Source organism: Pelodiscus sinensis, chromosome 6, assembly GCF_049634645.1.
Source record: "Pelodiscus sinensis isolate JC-2024 chromosome 6, ASM4963464v1, whole genome shotgun sequence".
In the NCBI taxonomy this organism is placed as follows: Eukaryota; Metazoa; Chordata; order Testudines; family Trionychidae; genus Pelodiscus; species Pelodiscus sinensis.
In genome coordinates this window covers 38,225,469-38,248,287 of record NC_134716.1, presented here as the reverse complement: position 1 = coordinate 38,248,287, position 22,819 = coordinate 38,225,469, and the positions used below count along the sequence as shown (strand labels likewise).

Genomic DNA, 22,819 nt, shown 5'->3' with positions numbered 1-22,819 from the left:
ACCAGAATATCTGGCCCCATGTTGACAGCTTTGTGAAGCTGGAATTTATCTTAACTGAAAACCACTATCTTTGAAATGGTGCTTCATCTGTGCTGTGTGTGAGAGAACTGTACACCAACATTCCAAACCACATTAAATAGTATACTCTTCATCTGAAGTAAAATTAAGAAGGACAGGACATTAATGAGGAACTTATAACTGAAAGAGCTAGATGTGTATATGACTAAACTGAATACCCATGTGATTTTGTTGTGGTAATTCTTTTGCTCCCTCTACCCATTCCCTTTTGTTTGTTTACCCTAATTATGTAACATCAAAACACTTTTATACGTGCCTTGCTTTACACACACCTAGTTCTGTGGACTACAATGGGACTATCCATAAACATAAAGTTAAGCACCTGTTTAAATCTCTGCAGGATTAGGGCATAGAGTTCATATTCTTATAGCAGGGCATATGGCTTTCTATTTGTATTGTAAACTGCCCAGAATGACTTTGGGTGCTTAAAAATGATAAGTTAACTCGACTGAAGAAGTTTTTTTACCTAAAACTAGCCAAGTAGGAAAGTACTGCAGCATGTATTTGTTATTTCGTGAAGTGCTGTCTAAGACATAATATTACAAAGATGGAGAGGAATCAAGTAAGTGAGAAGGAACCCCAAAATAAATTATATTTAAAAAAAAATCCATAAAGCCAAATGTTTGGTGAAACAATATGGGTATTTGAAACTGAGATCAAACATGTGAAACATATCAAAAGATAAAATACTGATTAATAACAAACAGATGTTGAGACTTTCAGTAAGATTTTTCTTACAGATAGTCTACAGTGACGTTCTTGTTTACAATTTGAAACTACTCTTGTCTCTTCTAATTGTAAAAAGTTTCTCCATCTGAAGATTAAGTATCACTACCAAGGAGATTCTAAACATTAATGCTAAGCTTAACTCTCTCTCTCTCTCTTTCCTCCCTCCCTCCCTCCCCCCATCTCCAACTTAAAAAAAAAATTCAAATTTCTAGTAAAAGGTGATAATAAACCCACTAACAAATTAGCTTCTAATGTTCTCTTGTTATAGTCAGCGCAATCAAAGCCTATTTTCCTGGAAAGGATTCAAGTTTCTACTGGATACTTTCCAAGCAGCTCTGTGTCAGAGTCATTAACTGCTTTTACCTTTATAGATCCTGAAAATTCGCTGCTATTATCCAAACAACCAGAACATCCTCCTCTAACCTGGAGACATTTTTTATATGAACATATGAATCGCTCAAAAATCTACTTTATGCCTATATTTTCCACATACATGCACACACACACACACACTACTTACATCAGAAAATATTCTCATAGATTGATTGCTTGTGTCCAATCATAATGAAGACCTCATCACATACAAAACCATTACAAAAAACTGAAGCAGGTGAAGGAAGGTAAAATAAAGACAAAAAACCCAAAGAAGGGAAAGTAGATAATGTCAAGAGCTGGTTCAAAGATCAACAAGTAAAGCAATTAAGCAGAACACATGAGAGTACCTTGGCACCCACAACTCCAGGTGTGTTTAGAAAGAGACAGTCTTGGAAACCTTGTGTTTAACATGACATTTCTCTTAACATTGCCTGCCACAATTATCACTAGTTGTATATCTTCTCCAACAGTCATAAGCTACAACCCAACCCCTAGCCCACCGATTTTTCTGATAATCTAATGAATAATTTAACAGGAAGAAAATACATGGTAAAATCAGCTGCAAAAAGAGATTCATGTAACCACCCCTCCATTAAGTTGATAAATATTGCTGAATGTATGAAATATATAAGATTGGTTTGCTATAACTGAGGGAACGGTATGCACGTAACAGAAAATGACCTGGTGTCTTTAAAGTCTCTCATTACACAGAGAGCCATCACTTTGCAAATTGGAATGCATGGTATGGGAAGGCGAAGGAAGGGTATCAGACACAGGTGAGCTCTCAAAACAGTTCCTTCTCTCACACACAGCTAAATCACTGGGAAAAGCTGATGGATTTCATTTCTGACCACAAAGAGGAACAAGAGTGCTTTCAATGAATGCCTGTGGTAGGGAAAGACTGGGAAGAGAAAGTACAAGAGGCAAAAATGAGACAGAGGGAATAAAGACCACATAAAAAAACCCAACACATTTCTTATTAATTTACAGCCATGGATTTAAATTCTAGAACACTGAACAACGAGAAAGAAAAAGAAAGAAAAAGAAAGAAAAAGAAAAAGAAAGAAAAAGAAAGAAAGAAAGAAAGAAAGAAAGAAAAAGAAAGAAAAAGAAAGAAAGAAAGCCAGGCTTGGATAACTATGGAGGAGGGGGGTATAATGACTGTCATATGAAGTAGGCTATTTAAAACAATTGTATATACAAAATACTGAAGGATCTGTTGGAAGCGCATACTACCCAGCTGTCTCCAGGATTCTTTGTGAATGGTTTAGAAAGAAAAATAAACCCAAAAACATGAAGTGGGGTGAAAGACAAAATATAAATACATTTCCATTCTTGATCTTGAGTACAGATACTATGCATCATCATTTATCCATCTTGTGGAGTGATGTCTTAATCAACAAAATAGCTTAGGGCTATAAAAGGAAACAAACAAACAGGAAGATTGCTGCCAAACAAAAGCAGCAAACCCCTTTATAAAAGAACACATGCTTAATCACATGAAAAAAAAAATCAGTGTGCACATTTTTCAAAGTATTTGAAATTCAGGAGTTTATTATTTTAATTACAGGAGTTCCCACCCACACATTTTTGAATTGGAACTAAGGGCTTGTCTATACTTAAATGCTATAATTGTGCTGCTGCTGGAGGGCTTAAGCATAGATACTACCTATGCTGATAGAACAAAGTCTCCTATTGGCACAGGGTAATCCCACCTCTCCAAGAGACCACTGCTAGGTTGATGGAAGAATTCTCCCATCAACCTAGTGCTGAATACATGGGGATTGAGGTCAGCTTAACTACTCCGCTCAGGGATGTGGATTTTGTATACCTCTATGCAATGTCATTATGCAGACAATAAGGGTCAACTGCAGCTCCGCATCACCTGCACAAAATATCATTAGCTGTTGCTTAGCACCCATTGGCAGCTAAGCTCCCCTCCTTACCCTTCCCCAATGCCTCCCAGTAGCCCCACCAATCAACTCACCCTCCTCATGCCTGCCACCCATCATGAATCATCAGTTCCATGGCATGAAGGAGACAAGTGGGGGAGGCTAGGGGTCAGGGAAGAACTGAGCAGGAAGAGGCAGGGCAGGGCCATGGAAAAAAGTGAAGTGGGGACTAGGGATCTTAGCAAGTAGTTGACTGGAGTATCCACTACTCTATGAAAAGCAGCAAGGGGGGGGGGAGAGACAGGTGCTGGGGGGAGCCAGCTTAAAAGCCGGTTCCCTGCAGCACCATCTCCGTGGTGCCACTCTGCTGCCTCTATCAGAGGCAGCAGGGGGAGGAGGAGAATATGGGAGGCTGATTCCAAGAATCCCCTGGCTGTGGCCAGCCCGGGCCACTGTGAACAGAGGCTACTCCAACAACAGGGGCTGCCGGACTCAGCACAAGCTGGGACCGAACAGTTCTGGCTCGCGCTGGTCTGGGATGGTGCACCTCTTCATTTTAAAATGCATGGTGGCTCTTACTACATTTAAAATGCAGAGTTGCAGTGTGGGTTGCTCCCGGAGCTGGCACAAGCTGGGACTACTTAGTTCCAGCTTGAGCCAGATCTTGGAGCTACCCGTGCTGTGGCTCTGCAGAGCGATCCTATCAACTAATTGTGTAGTCGATACAAATTGTATCGACTACATGATTACCCAGATAACCACAATTTAACATCCTTAGTGGGGACAAGGCTTGGGGCTGAGCAGGGCTTGAGCAACCCCCTGGAAAAGCTGGTGCGTGTGATGGTGACTTAATTGTCTAGTGTAGACTAGGCTTGAATGGTAGGAAAGAGAAGAGTACAACATTATTTGAAATTACCCTTTTGATAAAGAGCAAAAATTCCTGCATAAATATTCCACTTAAGCCCTTTAAAAAAAAAAAAAAAAAAAAAAAAGAGTCACCGCTGTCACCTGTTAGTTAATAAAAGGGAATTTTATTTTTTATGGATGAAATTCGCCTAACGCAAGAGAAAAGGCAGAAGTCTCCAAATGCAACAGAACCTCAAGATTCCACTGTCCATAGTATTGGCAGGTATTCTGGGACCTAGAACACATATGCACAGACCAACATGACGAACAGGAAGATAAGGGTGGTCTGATGAAGGCTGGAAATGGTGACAATGGGGCTATAATTACACACATTCAGTGGCAACAATTGCCCACTCATGGGGTGCATACAAATTGCAATGTCTATTTCAGCTAGATGTTCTATCCATATCCTAGCCACAAAATGACGGAAATGAGTTTGATCTCCATACCTCCTGTGTGTGTGTTTCTTTGACAATGTCTGTCCCTTAAGAGGAGTCCTATGGCACCTTAAAGACTAACAAATTTATTTGGGCATAAACTTTCATAGTGACAATGAAAAGAGCTCACTTTGTCTTCATGCATCTGATGAAGTAGACTCTAGCCAATGAAAGCTTATGTACAAATAAATGTGTTAGTCTGTTTCAGCAAAAACAAAGAGGAGTCTTAGCATCTTAAAGACTAACACAGCTATCCTTCAAACTTGTCCCCAAAGAGCTTATGGAGCATCTGTGTCATGCATTTATAACCTACAGGCTGCAGAAAACTCTGGGTGAGGAATGGGAGGGAAAGTTACAACCATACCCTTCTCTTTATGGGTGAATGGAAGGGGGTCCATAACAACAAAATAGGTTGTCCTAAAACTTCTGTTGTAAAATGGGTTCATGGTACGAAAAAAAAAAAAAAGTTTAGAACCACTGATCAATGGAAGTTTCAAAGAATGCCACATGAGATTTGTGTCACATACTACCTTTAGAGCAGTGGTCCCCAACACAGTGCCCGCAGGCGCCATGGCACCCACGGAGCCATTTCTGTGTGCCCGCCAAGTGCTCGGGGCTGGCCTGGCACCAGGCACGTGGTGCATGCATGGAGCCGGAGCCGGACGCCGGACACCGGCCCCAGGAGCGCCGCGAATTGGCCACTCGCGCCACGGGCGCGCGGCGCTTGCAGGGGGGGCCCCCGCTCCGAGCACGCGGCTATAGGGGGGCCCCCGCCCCCGGGCGTGCATGTGTCCCCGCCCTCTGGCGCCCGGCAGGCGAACGGCCATGCCCCCTGGCGCCCGGCAGCCTCTAAAGGTTGGGGACCACTGCTTTAGAGTCTAGAAGAAGAGTTTAGCTATGCCCCTTGCTGCCTACAAGTTTGACTTGGGGCTTTTGGATCTAAAAGCATGGTTCTGTATTATTTGAGCCATTAGCGAGGAGTAAGCAATATACTCAAATCTCTCTGAGGTCTAGCCATTAGAGAAGGGCAGAATCCACTGAATTAGCCTGAGTTACATAAGAACACTAGATCCAACATTAAAAACACACAGATTTATATTTGTTTATCTTGCTTTTGTCTAAAATAATTCTTCATTGTCCTGTTTTTAAACTGGTAGCAGTAAGATTATTTGATTGCTATTTCTAATACTCACAGTGACTAATTCTTATACTGTGCAACATTTTTAAGTATTTAAATATTTATATTACATGCCTATTTCACACACACACACACACACACACACACACACACACACACACACACACACACAACCTTTTCACTTTGGACAGAAACGTGTGTATAGGCAACTTATTGTTATCCATTCATTCTTTTCAATATAATCAGTTCCTCAGGAGATCTCCACTTCCGGTACACTTTTCGTCATATTTCGGCTAATTAAAAATTTTCACATTGATCTCATGGAAAGGATTGGACCCACAGACCACAACTCAGTATTGACCTACGGAGGTGCACTCCCATCTCTTCACACATGGCTGTATTTAGGGCCTAAATGTTTTTATTTCTAAAATTTTAGCAGTCCAGTCTCTGTCCTCTTGCCTCCATTATTCAAACAACTGAAACCCAGAGTAATTTTTGTTGCTCTCCAGGGCAGTTTCCACTTATAGCAACTTGCATAAAGAAAGGTCCTATTGCTAAAGTACTCGACTCGGACTACACAGATCTGGATTAAATTCACAGCCCTGTCAGACTGCGTGTGAGATCCTGTGTGACCCACTTAATCTCCGTGCCTCTGTTTTCACATCTTTAAAATGGAGAAAGTAGTACTTCCTCACTTCACTAAGGTGTTTTAAGGATAAATTCATTAACATTAGCGTGGTGTTTAAACACAATAGTGCAGCCTCCATCACAAATGCATAGTAAATAAGACCTTCCAAAATTGCAAACAGCATGCAAGGAATAGTCTTCACTAACACATCAACCACTAACAAAATAATTTCAAACAATTTAAATTTCAAGCAATAATATCCATTTTATTCCTTCTGCCACACATTAATGCTCCTAAATACTTTCCTTTTCTGTATTCTCCAATAATTTTCTCTCTCCAATAATTTAGACCCCAATCCAGGACACCATGCTAGTTCATGCTTCACTTGATGCACATGACTAGTACATCAACTTCAAAAGACCTATTTATGCTTAAAGATAAACATGTATTTAAGTGTTCTATTGGATCGGGGCTCTGACCATTCTTGGGGGGTGTAGCCTATAAAGTGTAGCTGGAAAAAAAAAAAGTCTACATCATGGATGTATAGTGTATTTAGAGACCATTTTAAAACACCTGTTTTAAAGAAGCCATGACTCTCTTGATAATTACTTCACTTCATTCCCCAGGAAGTCTCATGCAAAGACAACTGCATTTCCCCCCAGTACTTTTATATCCTTATTTTTAGGTGAGTATTTTCCAGGATGTGATCATTAGGAAATACCCACCCACACCATACTACACAATCACATAGGTGTATTAAAAAATACATTTTCCCTCTGAGGCATCAGCATAGGCCACTGCTGAAGGCAACATACTGTGCTTGCTGGACCAGTGGTCTGATGTGGATTGGCAAATCCTAGGTTTGGTTTGTCAGCATCTTGTGTGTGTTAGATTATAGACCATCGTTTCTCCTTTGCATGGAAGTGCTAGCTTATTAAAAACAGTGAGGGGGAAAATGTTACAGGTGATTGTCTGCAACAACACAGGCAGATGCCACAGAATTTGAAGTAAATTCTCCACAGGGTAAGTTCTATACCCGCAGAGACTAAAAATCAGAAACATATGGTGATCCCATAGCTTAAATTCAAGGATTTTGAAGACCTTGAGAAATGTGGAGACAGAAGCCAGGCCTTCCCCATGATCAAATATGGCACTAATCTTGTCATATGCACTTAGGTGCATCACCATGACTAAAATCTCTGATTTCAACACACTGGTGAGTGGGAAGTAATAAATGATTTGCATCCTGCGCTGCACCCTGTCACTGACTACACTGGTTGTGACAGGCCTATATAATTCAACATTAGGATACTCAGCACAAGGCTCTTTTAAAATATACACACACACACACACACACACACACACACAGTGCTTTTTTTGTGACGGTACTGCCTGGTACGCAGTACCGGCACCTCCAGTCAGAAGTCAATAATTTATCCTGGTGTACCGGTACCTTCCCCCCCCAAAAAAGCACTGAATATACTAACAACAGTTCTCAAGGAAACATAGGTGCTAACAGTAAAGGTGCTGCTGCACTTCCTGTCTTGAAGTGGTGTGGAAGAAAACAAGCCTTTACTTTGTGTTGTGTTTAAGCAACAAGTTGCCAGAGGCAGTTTATTTGAGCAATATTGCAAGGGAAGATATTTATAAGCGGATCTTTAAATACAAAACAATTAAAAGCCAATATATATACCTTTTTATTACATATAAAATTAAACAATTACTTTCCTGCCCACTTAGTTCCCATAGGACACTGTTTTATTTTAAAGCTTTTACTGAGGTAAGCATTTTACTTTTATTAATATGGGAGAGACAGAAAGGCGAACACAGCGTCTCTTCTGGCTCTCACGTTAGCAGGAGTTAGAGTGACCCAGACTTTTGCTTTGCTACTGACAAACCCTGAAATGGTCACCCAAATCCCCTTTTCCTTAGTCCTGCTTCCACAGTGGTTTCCACCACATGCAGGGTTTATGGTTTGGTTCAATGGCTCTCAGCACCCCCAATGTACAAATTGGTCCTGGGCCTCTCCAAAGAAATACTAAACAAACAATATCTGCATTAAAATAAACTGCCTAAAATCCCCCAAAGAGGACTTAGGTTCTCTTACTTTTTTCAACCCTTTTGAATTACAGCAAGTGCTGTGGAGAGCAGGAGACTTGTTTAAATCATGCTTCAACTGCTGTTAAGGTTCTGTAGCTAGTACCCACGGATGATCAAGTAGTGTATGGGGGTGGGGGGAGAACCCAATCACCCCAAAAGAGAATCACCTGCCTAAGTTTGCCAATTGTGGTTGGACATTTTCCTGGAGATTCCATTACGTGACAATCTTTAATTAAAGATTCCTGGCGACTCCAGACCAATCCAGGAGGGTTGGCAGCCCTACCGAGATGTACCCGGATTTTAGAGGAATCATTGAGAAGAAGTTACTAATATAACAGCCTTCTGTACCAGGTTAAATCATCAAAACTCAAAAGGATAAAGAATTAACTTGAAAGCACTCGATACTGTCACAAATTTCAAGCCAATGGATCCAAGCCATTTTGCACTTTGTACACAAACACCAAATACAGTAATTAAATACGACACAGTGCATTTCAATATTTCCTTGGGCATAAGATGCAAATAAATACAACACAAAACAGATACACCATTGGAGCCAACCTCCTTTTTTGCCTTCCCACCATAACAATCTGTGTACAGTATACAGCAGGTGGCCAGTTTGTTTTTACAGCCTTTAAGCTCCAAGCACTGCTTAATATGGGCTGAGCCTTTGATCACACAATAAAAGGAAAGACAGAGAAATTATTGTTGCCCACGGGTCAGAGTGCATTTACCAATTTATAATGTACCCTCCTTCCTCTCAGAAGTTACCATCTTTAAATGCATGCAATTGGCAAGAATGACTTTACTGAACAAACTGAAATCAAAACATCCACAATTTACAGAGAAAACGCTCAGCTGGCCTCTCCCACAGATAGAGGAGATGTCTCCATGTTTAGATCTGGAGGAAAAGCTAGCTCCTCTTCCCTTCTAAAAATCCAGGGCCAGATCCTCAGTGTATCTTCAACAAAGCTACACCAGATTACGTCATCTGAGGATCTGGGAAGACCACAGGCCCTTACTTTTACCCACATACTGTAATCTTGTTTGAAAGGCAGAGAGAAAGAGACTCTTTGCACAAGGAGTCAGAAATTGCTCTATATGTTCAGCACCAGTGCAAAAAACGCATTAGCATTTAGCAGCAGGAGCTCGGGACCACTGGCGCCAAGGGAATAATAGCATGCATTGATGCTAAGTTTTTATTAGAACTTGTGTGCACTTATCTACACCACACCGATTTCTAACATCCTCATATCTGTGAATGCATAAAAGATGACATATTGTTTTCTTAAGAGGCATTGTTCCACACTTCTGCTGTGAAAGTATGAGAGGTTTGGCTGATGGACTACTCAAAAAAAACAAAACCACACAGCTCCCGAGCTCAGGCAAACAAGAGTTTCAGTCTAAAACATGAAATGGAAATTTTGACAACCGGTGTATTGAAGACGGAACTTTATAGATTGATAATTATATGCCACAATATAAAAAGGGCCTTTTTCTCCTGCAAATGCCATTTGCCTTAGAAACAGAATCTTATTTTTTAAAGAAGACAATAAAACTGACATAATAAAACAAAATGCTTACAAATTAAACCAAAGGTTTTTTTTTTTTAATTCAAACATATAGATTGGTAAAGGAAAACTCATTTAAATCATTTCCTTAGTAATACAAGTAATATTTAAATAGATTTAATAGTGCTGCTCCAAGCCAATGAATTATGAGTTTAAAACCTATTAAAATGTAATGTTTTTTTCCTGAGCTGAGGGGAGAGAGATTTAAATCCACTGAATTTTAATATTTCAGCTTGAGCTGCAGGAGGTAGAGAAAGTCCAAATGAACTATTCCATCAGCACCATTCAAGCATGAACATTTTAATCAGTTTTACTTCCTTGGAGTTCTCTAACACAGTTTACGCTGTCATTCTGAAAGCACTTAACACAGAGAGTGTGAAAAACCACCAAGGCTTGTTATTGCCTTCACAATTGATGGCAAATAATTTTGCAGACTTCCTATCATTAAAATGTCACTGCTAAAAATGGAGGTTCAGCATATCTTGTGCTAAACTGCTTTTCTTTGAACACCATCACATACCTGTCTTAAGTTTTTGGTACATTTTTCTCTCACTCTGTAATAGACACGCATATGAACAGTAGCCTCCATTTCTGCCTTACTACCTATGTGCAGCTGAACATATATACAATTTTAAATATGCATATTAAAAGAAACTCAAACAAGAAAAAAATAATTACTCTGATTACCCATTAGTTGCTTTTCCCTTTATTAAAATGTAACCACATTCACACAGCATGTTCTGATTATACAAAATAATGGATAAAATATTTTAAGGAAGTCAGATGACTGTTTAATAATACAGGAAATGAACATATTATTCCTAATTAGATCATATTACTGATTTAAGACCACAATGCGTATTGTTCCAACAGTATGATCTTGCCATATTTAATGTAAAAAAAACCTGACAGTGACACATGACAAGATCAACTGGAAACATAATATTCCTTATCCCAGCAGCATGAACTTGGAAGGGTTCAAATTGTTCAAGAGAACTGACTCAAAATAAGATCTCTAATTAGCAGTATAGACTATTGCAAACATCGGTTACAAAGTCTGCATTCATTAGTTTTTAAAATACTTTGGCATATGCAGGATATCTAGGTACTTTGTCCTCCCCACTCCAGCCTTCAATTTCTTTAAAAAAATAATAATAATTTAACTTGTTTCAATCTGTCAACAGTTTTAAACTGAACATGACCTGTGAAAGAAGTCATTATAACCATGTTTCATTCCATTAAACACAACTAGTTTATTGTCAAGAGAACAAGCAGTCTCTCCAGGTTCCAGGCTCACATCAGTATTTTGCATTTAAACTGCATGGATCAGTGGTTTGGTTCATTTACCAATGAAGATAGCATAATACTGCAAAGTTAAAAAGGTGCTTCATCAGATTTCATTAAATCTGAGTACATGTGTGTAAAATATATACATGAGACTCAAAAGAGAGAAACACAGATAATTTGTGTATGCTCATTTTTTCTTGTGCCATCTTTAACTCTCAGAGGATCCAGTTCTGAAATCCTAAATCACTATCCACTGTTGCAACCAAAAAATGGTTTTTGCTCTGGGCTCTCATTCTACAGTAAGCATCTACGGTGCCCTCAGTATACATAAACTTTGTGTTATCCACAATTATATTTTAAAAGCTCTAAGCCCAGCACAACTTCAGCTCAGAACTAACTGGTTATTAAGAGATAATTTAAAAAAAAAAAAAAAAAAAAAAAAAGTAAAACAGCAACTGAGTAGTGAATCCTTTGAATTACACCACAATGTAACAACAGGAACTCCAGCAGGTGTAGCAAACAGTAAACCAACATAAGACAGAGCGTAATTAGTTTTTTTCTTTTTAAAAAACCAAATATGTTCTAATTATGTTTTGCTTTTTTTATTTATATGCATTTTAAGCGTGCCAGAGTTTTTCTAGGGCTAGCGCTACAGCTCAAATTTTGCTTTTATCTTCTGTTCAAGTGTACCCAGAGAGATTTATTCTTGGGTATCCATACAACTAACAGTTATGCTGCTTTGATAATTTGCTATCCTACTGAATCAGTTTTCCTAATAAATCGCCTAAAGATTATACCAGATTACTTTTTACATAATATGAACAAACAAGAATTTTTCACTAAATAATACTGCATATATTCATCATAAATTATAAGCGATCCACATAAAATATCCCCATGTTTCCAATTCAGAAGAGTGTACAAAAGAAATACAGCACGTACAAATTATTTTTTGTGGGGAAGGTAAAAGGAGAGTTATTTTCAGGCCACAAATTACAGCCTTTATGAAATCTGGGTGAGGTAGAATTTCAAAATCAATCCATCAGTCTGTAAAAAGTATCAGAGAGCCTTGGACAAATAGGAAATTTAGTTCTATCCTTTAGAAAAGAAGAGGCCCAAACTCTTGAATAAGCATTCAGTCCATTTGTTCATTTTTGTTTGTATGTTTTATTGGTTCATGGAAAGCAGGATAAACTTTAAATAAGCAAAATCTGCAACATCTGTAATAATGCCACAAATTCTACATTAATACCTGACTTTCTAGTAGAAAGCAAAACTTATTACAGACTCTTCAATAAATGTAATGTTGAGTGGCAACCATTATTTATACACATTTATAAGTAAGTATACATATACATGCAAGCACACACACCCACACACACACAAAATGCAATGCATACAGGCATATAGCATATACACACACATCTTTTTTTTTTAAAACCCATCCTTTCACAACTTACTTTATGCAAAGAATGTTAATATAAGGCAGTATTTTGGTTAGGTAATGAAAACTAATTGGGAAATTATTCATCTCCCACTCTCCCCACTGGAGCGTAAAAGACGTACAACAAATGTTATTCATGATTCTACACGACTCGCTCTGATTCATCCCCTTCTTTCCAAGGGGCACTTCAGAGGAAATAAAGGTTACTCTTTTCCATTTATATCTTCTAATTGACTACCAGTATATTCTTATGGTAGGAGGGATCCAAAAACAGAGTTAGAAACAGTCTATTAAAAACAAGCTACAATCAGACAACTGCTCTACACTACCGTCAGCAATGATCAGAGAGTCCCGATTTCCTTGTTAAAAGACAGAGGCATAATTGAAGCAATATCTTCACTTCAGATTGATTATTCGGCGACCCTTATCCACATCTTCACTCAGCAATTTGAATTTTAATGAAAGTAAATGGAATAATTAGCATTTCAAAGTGTGTTTGATACACTGAATAAAAAAGGAAAGACTTATGTATAATCTATACACAAAAGAAAAAGCATTTTGGAGGTGGTAGAATAAGGAAAGTACAGTTGTAGTGTGCTCATTAGAAGAGCTTAAAGAACTTCTTCCACCAGCTGCATATTTATAGATGTGAATGTTCTATTAAGCTATGATTTTTCACCTTTATTTTATGCAATGTGAACAGCTAATATTTCATTGGTTTTCCTTTTCCTCTTGATTCATAAGATGTAAACATTATGGCTACCCAAACCCATAAAAATCTCACAGGACTTCTACACTATGTTAATACTGTTTCCAGAAAAGTTTTCAGAAGAGGGGCCCTGTATTTTTTTTTAAACAAATGGGAGCATGATATCTATCTCTTCCTTTGAGAATTGTAATTTAATATTAGACTGGGAGAGGAGAAGGGATTTTTTATTTTAAAAAAATGAGTTAGAAAACAGATATACTTGGCCTTGATGTGTAGGGGTGGGGCAGAGGCCTCATTCAGTAGCAGTGCAAATCAAAGGCTACCTATAAGGTAGTATTAGAGGCAGACTGAACAGCACTAAGCAAATGAAAAGAAGTTTTACTTTAAAAAAAAAAAAGTAAAAAACAACAAGAAAAAAAGGCAATTCCCAGAGGGAAGTGTAAAGCAGTTACACTAGTCACCTTATGGGCACAGTTCAATCAGAAGTTTTTTTATATAGCAATCAGTTTTTATTCAGATTAAGTCAGACTTCCTAACTTTACTGCTGTCCACAACTTTTGCTCAGTTGATGGAGTAAATTTTTATTTTTATTTCTTAAATAAAGAAAAAAAAGAGCTAATTACAAATACTATTAGAGCTAAAATGGAAAGACCACATACCCCAATGATTGCGTTCAGTTCTGCCATGGTCACTTGCTTGGCACGTTCCACAGCCTGCACCACTTGTTGCTGGTGCTATAAATGAAGATCAGAAACAGAATAAAATTATTTGCTTTCTAGTCAATTAAGCACAGATTTTCTTTTTTTCTTCCCCCCTTTATTTTATTTTTTTAATTCTTCAACAGCATGCAGGGCTTGAAATAATGGTTCTGTGAGTAGATTGTAAAAAGCTGTATGAATGTGTAAAAGGAGAAAGAGGGGAGAATTTGATCCAAGTAACTGCCTGCCTAAAAATAAACACTACGGCCCCTCCTTTCCCAAAGTGAAGTGCTCCAAGACTGACTTTTTTTTTTTTTTAATTGATCAGGGCAGTGTGTGGTTCTGTCAATAATAGGCTTCATCCTAAAACCCAGAACCTTTTAATCACAAACAGAATATTGTTAAATAAAATTATATGTGCTGAAAAGGAAAGGAATGCATTTCAGTAGCCACACTGCTTCCTCAGCCTGGGAAACAGAGATTCCCCTTCATGGTATGGTCCAGAGCAGTTCAATCGTGGTAAGGAAATTCAAAATTCCATTCTCACTTCTGTCAAAAATGTGACTGTTGATTATTTCAATCCCTAAAAACGTAAGTTTTAATACTTTACACAATGCCATCAAAAACATGGTCTAATTAACCCCACGGTTTATAAGCTTCAGCAGTTTTGTTATCGTGCTTTAGGTGATGCTATACTTCTGTTATCAGTTAGGGTGGCTACATTCTGAAAGTTTTAAGGAATATTTAATTGAAAGCATTGACTTAAAACAGAATCAAGTGCCAATCTTGCAATCAGATCCATATCTGAGGACCTGAATCTATCTGGAGCTGCACTGTGTTGATGAGATTGCAGAAATGGGAAGTAAATTTGTGTCATGTTTTTTGTATGCCACATTAGAAAACACACTTTGAAGATTATGGTTTCCACAGTACAGGCTAACTGTTGACTGCTCTTTATTGGCACTGAAGAGGGGAGTGCATTATTCTCTGATATACAGCCAGAGGCTGAACTGAAGATAGTATAGACAAGACCTCACATCGCAAGGATGCACCAAGTATAATGGAGTCTTCACGCTGTAGTGGAACAGGAGACTTTGAGAGGTCAGCTCTGAACTCTCTTTCAAAACTATGACCCGTATTTTATGCTGTGCAGTCGGGCTTAGCACAGTGTGGGAAATGGGGTTTGTCAGGCTCCTATTAGGGGTCATGATTTTTAGGACCAGTCTGCGTACCTAAGATATGCAAGTATGGACAGCCAGAGTACAGCACACTCCAGCTACTTCCCACCATCCCTCTTTTTCCTCCAAACATGTTCCTATATTAGGGCTGGGAGAAACAGTTGCTTCAGGAGCCAAATATACCAGCTTAAAGTGCCCCATCACAAGCAGCAATTCTCAATTGGCCAGATCCAGATGTTTCTTTACCCCTTTGTATCAGACAGCTATGTACAGAGGCTGGAATGTAGGAATATCTGGCCGTATGTCTCTGGGTACAGCTGTCTGAAATTTTTAAAAAATGTCAATGCATTTAAGTTTATATGTACACATTTTTAAGGAAAATATTTCTATTCTTATTTTTAGCAAGTTCACTTCCTCTCCCCAACCTAACCAGCTCTCATCTGTATTAAGAAAGAATATTATGGGCAGTGATAGAAAGGATCTTTACAATGGGGATGCAGCGCAGAATTAAGGTGGAGGTGGGGTTGGGGGTGGGGGGGGTAGACCCTGCATAAATCCCATTTAAACAGACAAAGGGGTCTTAAACAGGGGCTTAAAAACAACCCCCAGAGAGCTCCCACCACACAGGGGAAGCAAAATGTGAGAATACAGAACATTATGCTACTCAGAGGAAAGAGAGCTACAAGGAGGAGCTCTGACAACTGTGGGAAGATACTATCAGTTATAGCAGCCCTTCCCTAAGTTGTGCCAGGGGCCATGTTGCCCTTCAGATAAGCCCAGAAATTTGAAAGGTACAAGGGGACTTTATACCATTTTGGTTTCCCTGTTCCTCTCCTAGGCTGCCTTTTCCACACTGAAAAAACAGACTCTCTCTCTCTCTCTCTCTCTCGGGTGTGTGCATGCATGCATGCATTTTTTTTCAGTATGTTAATTTTAACCCTAATTCAAAGGTTTTGGATCTGTGAATATTCATTTGCTTGAAGTGGTGCTGAATTTCTTTTCACTCTGCCAGGTTAGTTAGAATACAATAATTTGGAGGTAACAATTATTTCTAAAGCACTGAAAAATTATAGGAAAAAACCCACAAGATTTCCAGTGCAGCTCCGGGAAGAGCTACCAGATCAAAATTCTCTACATCAACCCTACAGTAAAGGACATGCAAGTACTAGTGTTAGGGCATGGAAAACTTAACAGTTAAAAGAGGCTTTTTAAATATCTAAGAAGCACTGAAGCTGCTATACTAAGAGCTCTGGTTTTCAGCTAAATTTTGCAAAAGCAAGTCAATCTTACAACTTACAGTACAAATGATCTCCCTCACCATGGGAGAATTCTACCTTCATGAATGACCTGGAACAAATACTGCTCTGTTTCCTGAGAAAATTCTTATCGTCAATAGTGAAGAGGAGAAAAATCTCTTGTTCTGTCCACACTCCAAAAATCTCACTTTAATTCTCTTTAGTTTTACTAACTCTCCTCTATATGAGATTTAACAGAGAAGTAAAGTCTCAGAACATCTAACTGGTAAGTCTACTCTATCAGGTCCAGACCCAAACCCCACTTAAGTCCAAGGGTACCTTTCCATTGACTTTAGTGGGTTTGGGATCAGGCCCATAGCAAGGAGAAAAGGTGCGAGCCTAGTAACGTTGAGCTCTTCATTAAATAAAGAAAGGACAATTACAATTACCCTCTTCTTAAACATCTAGATTTCACTTACATTCCATGCAAACAAACCAAAATTCACAATGGACACTGTCACTAATGCCCAAATTCTACATCTGGATAGACAGATCCTTGCACCTGCACGAAGCATCATTAATGGTTTCCCCATGCTAGCACTCCTTGCAGGATTCAAACCAAAGAGCCACTCTTCATCGAGACATCCATGAAAACAGATGTACACAAACACTAGGATAGCCGGGTTAATCTGTAACTTTAAAAACAACAAGTAGTCCTGTGGCTATTTAGAGACTAATCAAAATTTACAGAATCATGAGCTTTCCTGTACAAAACCCACTTCATCATATGAACTGGAGTGGAGCTAACAGAAACTAAGATATATATAAAAAAGCAGAAGTAGTACTTGTCAATTGTAGGATCTCTATTAATGAGGTTAATTAAGTGGGCTGGATGTGTCCCATATATGTATTATTAGCCTCATTAACAGAAGTCCTGCAATTGACAGACACTTCTTCTGCTGTTATATATATCTTGGTTTCTGTTAGTTCCAGTGATGATAAAGTGATTTTTGCCAATGAAAGCTCATGGTTCCGTATATTTTGGTTCATCTCTAAGGTGCCACAGGACTACACGTTTACACACACACACACACACACACACACACACACACAGTATAAAATCATCTAGTATTATATAAAAATCTAAGACACAATGGTCTATCTTATTTTTAATCTCTGACAGCTGACAGGAATATATTAATTTTAAGAAGTTTCCCCACAGAACTTCATTCAAAAGAAAACCAGTGCTGTACTAGCATCTCCAGTCACATTTAACTAATATATGTGTCAAGTGTAATGGGTAGTTTAAGTCTGCCAGTATCAGAAAATCGAATTAACTCATCATGTACTAGCAATTTCTTGTATTTATCTAGACAGTTACATGAACCCCTGATCTCTGTAGTTCTGACAATTTCAAACACATTTAAGAATTTTATCTTCATATCACCCTGGTGATGCAGGGAAAGATTATTATCCCCATTGTACAGATGATGACTTGAGCCACAGAGATTAGTTATGTTGGCAGGGGTCGTACAAGTGAGCAGAGTACTAATTACCGAATTTTAATTACCTGCATATTCAAAAAGGCTAAATTATTATTTTTCTTGCACCTCCGATACTGGATAATACAGCAAAACTGACTGAAGCCCCAAACCCACAGACTTCTCAGCATTCTTGATTACATATTTTATTACCAGGTGCAATCCAAATAATACTGTACAGACAGATTAAAATTGTACTAAATACAGTACACACAGTGGTGACATACTTGTCAGCACTTAACAGCACTGCAGTAGAGCAGCACCACTGTAGCACTTCAGTGACGACATTTCCTATGCCAAGAGGTGTACTGTAGTTAACTCACCTCCCCAAGAGGTGGTACCTAGACCAGCAGAAGAATTCTCCCATTGGGCTATTGGCACTAGGAGTTAGATCAGTTTAACTGCATCACTGGGGGGCAGAGGGAGAAAGAATTTTTCACATTCCTGACCAGTTATACTAGGACATTAGGTCAATACAGACCAGACCTTATACAGGCTTGGATAAAAATATATGGGTTTTTTTTTTTTTTTTGTAAATAAAGGACATAGTATTTTGTTATTTAAACTAGATTTTATTTAAATTGGAGTTCTAGTTAAATTAAATACAGGGTTTTATAAATAAAACTGCTGAAAACTAAATTTAAAGCTGACAACCCATGTTAAAACTAGGGCTGTCAATTAAATGCAGTTAACGCCTGCAATTAACTGAAAACAAAATTAACATGTTAATTTATTTAACAAGTTAATTGCATACCTGCGGGTGGGGAGGGAGGCATGGAGGGGGAGTTGAAGCCCCAGCCCGGCGCTTTACAGAGGTGATGGAGAGGGGGGCGCTAAGGCACTGAGCACAGCTGCAGCCCACAGCCTATTTGAAAATACAGAACCCCCCCCAAAATATTTAATAATTGGTAGTCTAGCAGTGCAATTAAAAAATTAATCATAAGTAATCACTGTTTTAATGGCTTGACAGCCCTAGTTAAAACTAAGTCAAACTTTTTATCCACTATTAAATAGAACAAATATATTAAACAATACATGTTTACTGCCAAGTTTGAAAGAAAGTCAGACCACTGAACTGATGGAAGTCACTGGCTAAGCACGTCAAACTACAATTCGTTGTTTTGCTAAACCAGCTTTTGATGACAGAAGCTCTTCTGTGAGTACAGAGAGAATATTTTCTTCATTTCAGTTCAATGACTGGTTCATTCAATATTAAGAAACTAACTGGTTTCTGAAAAAGCAGGACAGACTGTTTTCCTCTTCCAATCTATGTATAAAAACTAGGTCTGAGAGGATGAGATCTATTAGTTCTAAAATATTATCTGATATGGAGTCAAGAAACAATCTGTTCAATTCACTAACAATACATAATACTTCCTTCAGTAATCAGGAAGTTTTAAATGCACGACAGGTTTTGATAAACATTTTGAGAAATGATTTTGCTTGCGCATCCCATAGTTTGAAAGTTGTATTTAATATAGTTCAAAAAATTGTTGTTGTGCATTTGTCATTGAATTTTAATTTCCACACAAAGTTGGGAAAAAAATCATAAATAAGAAATGCATCGTTCACCATTTTCCAAACTCAAAAAATGTAAAAATTAGAACAAACAGAAAGCTACATAATTACTTAAACGTACACAGATACAGCATGGTCTCCTTGTTTGGAAAAGTATATCATGAAGGCTATATTTAGTTTCAAATCAACATGTTTTAACAATCAATCATTAAATTAACCATTTAAAAACAATTTTAACTAAAAAATCCTATCTTTAAGAAATTAGAAATGCAAAACAATGAAAATTGTTTATTTAAATCAAGGTTTCCTTCTTGTTGATTTAAATAATGATTAAAACCAGTGACTTAAGTCACTTTGATTAAAATCATTTCTTACTTCTACAATGCATCATTATCAAGAGATGTGGCAATTTTGGCCATAATCTCTTACATCAAACTGAGTTATTGCAATCCATTGATTCTTTAAAAAGCTAACAAGCAATAAGACAAATTAACCTGGTGCTGTGAGGAGGTAATAACCACTGCATTTTGTTCATTTTGTCAGCAGTGAAACACAAAATACTAAAATGACAAGTCACATTTTTAAGCTATTATCACACAATTATATTGTGAGCAAAATACAGAAACAGCATAAACACTATATATTTCAATTCTGCATTAACTGACATCATGAAAACCAGGATTTCATGAATACGCTTTGTTAAAGAATAGATGTAGCAGTTTTGAGTGATTTACTAATTTGGTTTATTATCTATGAGTGGAAACAATACTAATATCTTTTAAGATCATGCTGTAAGTAGAGGCTATGCAGTTATTAGAATTTTACCACTTCAGCATAAAGACCTTATTTTGATCATCAGTGGCACTTAAGACAGATTTTTGTTACTCCTATTAGAGGCACTAAAATTACATATGCTTACATTTGCCCTCAAACAAGATGAATTGTGAAAATGCATGTGAAGTTCCAATTTTTTTTAATCTCTTAATTTCCTTTTTAGCCTGTAGAGCTTTGACACTACAGAACACGCACACATGTATACCACCTGATAAATGTGAAGGAATGAGATGAGAGCAGATGAAAAAATAATTATGGGCCAAGATTTTATGAAGAAGAGGCAATTGGCAGATACCAATATAGAAACCATGAAAGATTCAAATTGCAGATCTGAAAACACTCAACCTTAGGGTCCAATCCAAAGCCCAAGGTCTTTCCATGGACCTCAATTAATTGCCTTAGGCACTTAAGCACAGAGTTTCTCAAAATGTTCAGTGGACCCGCTCTGGGAAAGCTGCAAGAAGGCCTGCGCCACTTTGGTTACATAAAGGGTTCTTAGGGAAGTGACGTGGCCATGGTTGCTGGGAAACAGCGAATCAGAGCCAATGGGAGCCGCAAGGCTCAGTGGCTATGGACCCTTTGTTTACCTAAAGTGGTACAGGCCCACTAGCCACTTTTCCAAAACAGGCCTGTGCAACACTTTGAGAAACACTAACTTAGCAGATAATATTGTATCTATAAAAGAAGTGGGGCAATGTCTGTTTGTAACTTGATCTTTTGGATCATTCAGCTGTCTATCATCTAAGTTCCTTGTAATTAAAATGACTCAGGGAAGTTCAAGAATGTGATTATTTCCCCAAAGGCTTGTCCCCACTTCAAAGGCTGCAGCGACAGTGCTTCAGTGTAGATGCCAACTACACTGATGGATAATCCACCATAGCATGAATTCTGTTGATATAGCACAGTCTACACTGGTAATTAGGTCACTATAACTGCGTAGTTCAGGGTTGCATACCCTGGAGTGACGGTTATACTAACGTAAGTTACTAGTGAAGATTACCTTGATCAGGCATTTAAAAATTGCTTCTCCAGCCAGGACCTACTCTATACTTCATAGATCAATGTAAGCTATCTGACGCAGACCTAGTTATAACGTGTTTCAACTTAATTTTGTTTCTCATTGTCCTGTTTACAGCCGTACAGAAACACCATCTCCCCACGCAGTGTTGAGCCATTATCGATGTACTGAAGTCAATGCAGCAGGATTGTAGACCAGGGGGAGGAGGGAAGGGTGGGGAAGGCAGCCTGTGGGCTTGATCTGGCCAGCCAAACATTTTTGCTAACCCGCTATTACCTTCCAGGCTGCTAAAAGTCCTGTGGTGCAGGAGGGCACTCAGACAGGCTGCCCTGCAGTGCCCCTGGCCATGCCACTTCCAGAAGTGGCCTGCTGCTGCTAGCAAGTGTGTCGCTGGTGGGAAGGGGCAGCGGGTCTCCACCTGCTACCTCCAGCTCTATCCTTCCAGATACCATTGGCCAGAAACAGTTTCTGTTACTATGCAGACAATGGTACCTCTGTGTTTTACCTGGAGCAGCTGCCATTACAGCCTCAAGGAGTTTTCCCCTCTACACTTTAGAGCCTCTGAGCAAGATAAGGAGGAGAAAGAAGAGGAGAATTCAAGAGGACATGTTCAATGAGATCCTGCAAGCCAGTGCTACTACAGACTGTGAACAAAGGGGCGCTAGAGGGTGAATACTGCAGACAGCCTGGAGAAGGCAAAAGCAGACAAGAGACAGACCCAGGAGTTCCACAGAAAGCAAAGATGATACACCAGCACATAATGGAGATTCTCTGGTAGCAGAAACAGAGGCTACAGACTCTTGTGAACCTAGAAGTTTATCAGTCATGGGCTTGCCCACATAGTTCTTGCCGAGGTGCATGCCTGCACGGCCGCGCAGCAGCACTTGCCTTCCTGCTGGAAGGCGAGTGGTGCGGCAGGCAGCTGCTCCGAGCTGGGACCAGCTGAGGCGGTGGGGCCACTGGGAGAGGGGGCTGAGCCCGCATGGTGTGGGGGGGGGGAAGGGGGCCGAGATCTGTTCTACCAGCCAGGGCCAGGACCTGCTGTATGGGGGGGAGGGGGCAGAACCTGTTCCAGCTGCCAGGGCTGGGACCTGCCGGGACCTGTCACATGGCAGGGGGGGATTGGGACCTGCTCAAGGGGCCAGGACCAGCTCGGTGGGCTAGCTCGAGGGGCCGGTGTCCTGCTTGGTGGGCCAGGGGATTATTCTGGCAGTAGGGTTGCCAGGTGTCTAGTTTCGAACTGGACAGTCCGGTATTTGAGGATTCTGTCTCGGAAAAAAATTAAGAAAGTACCGGACACATAAAATGTCTGGTATTTTCTAGTTAGGTAAGTGTTGTTATTATTATAAACAGTGCTTTTTTTTAAATTTTTTTTTTAAACAAAAGTGCCGATACTCCAGGAGGTGCTGGTACTGCATCTGGGGGTGCCGGTACTGCATACTGGCCAGTACCATCACAAAAAAAAAAAAAAAAAAAACCCACTGATTATGAGTATCAGTACCT

General features: G+C 39.1%; 1 protein-coding gene across 6 annotated transcripts in view; it reads right to left on the bottom strand.

The window, feature by feature from the left end:
* The window catches only part of LOC102460994 (TLE family member 4, transcriptional corepressor), a 133,106-nt gene that overhangs the window by 66,937 nt on the left and 43,350 nt on the right, over window positions 1-22,819 (bottom strand). For 2 of the 6 annotated variants that reach the window (XM_075931744.1, XM_075931745.1), the window contains exons 6-7: window positions 18,701-18,811; window positions 13,954-14,028 (exon numbers count right to left, since the gene is read on the bottom strand). The exons of 2 other annotated variants lie outside the window; for them this stretch is intronic. In XM_075931744.1, coding sequence (XP_075787859.1) covers window positions 13,954-14,028; window positions 18,701-18,811 — 186 coding nt within the window. The remainder of the gene's footprint in view (window positions 1-13,953; window positions 14,029-18,700; window positions 18,812-22,819) is intronic. 2 more of the 6 variants (XM_075931746.1, XM_075931747.1) reach the window with 1 other exon arrangement.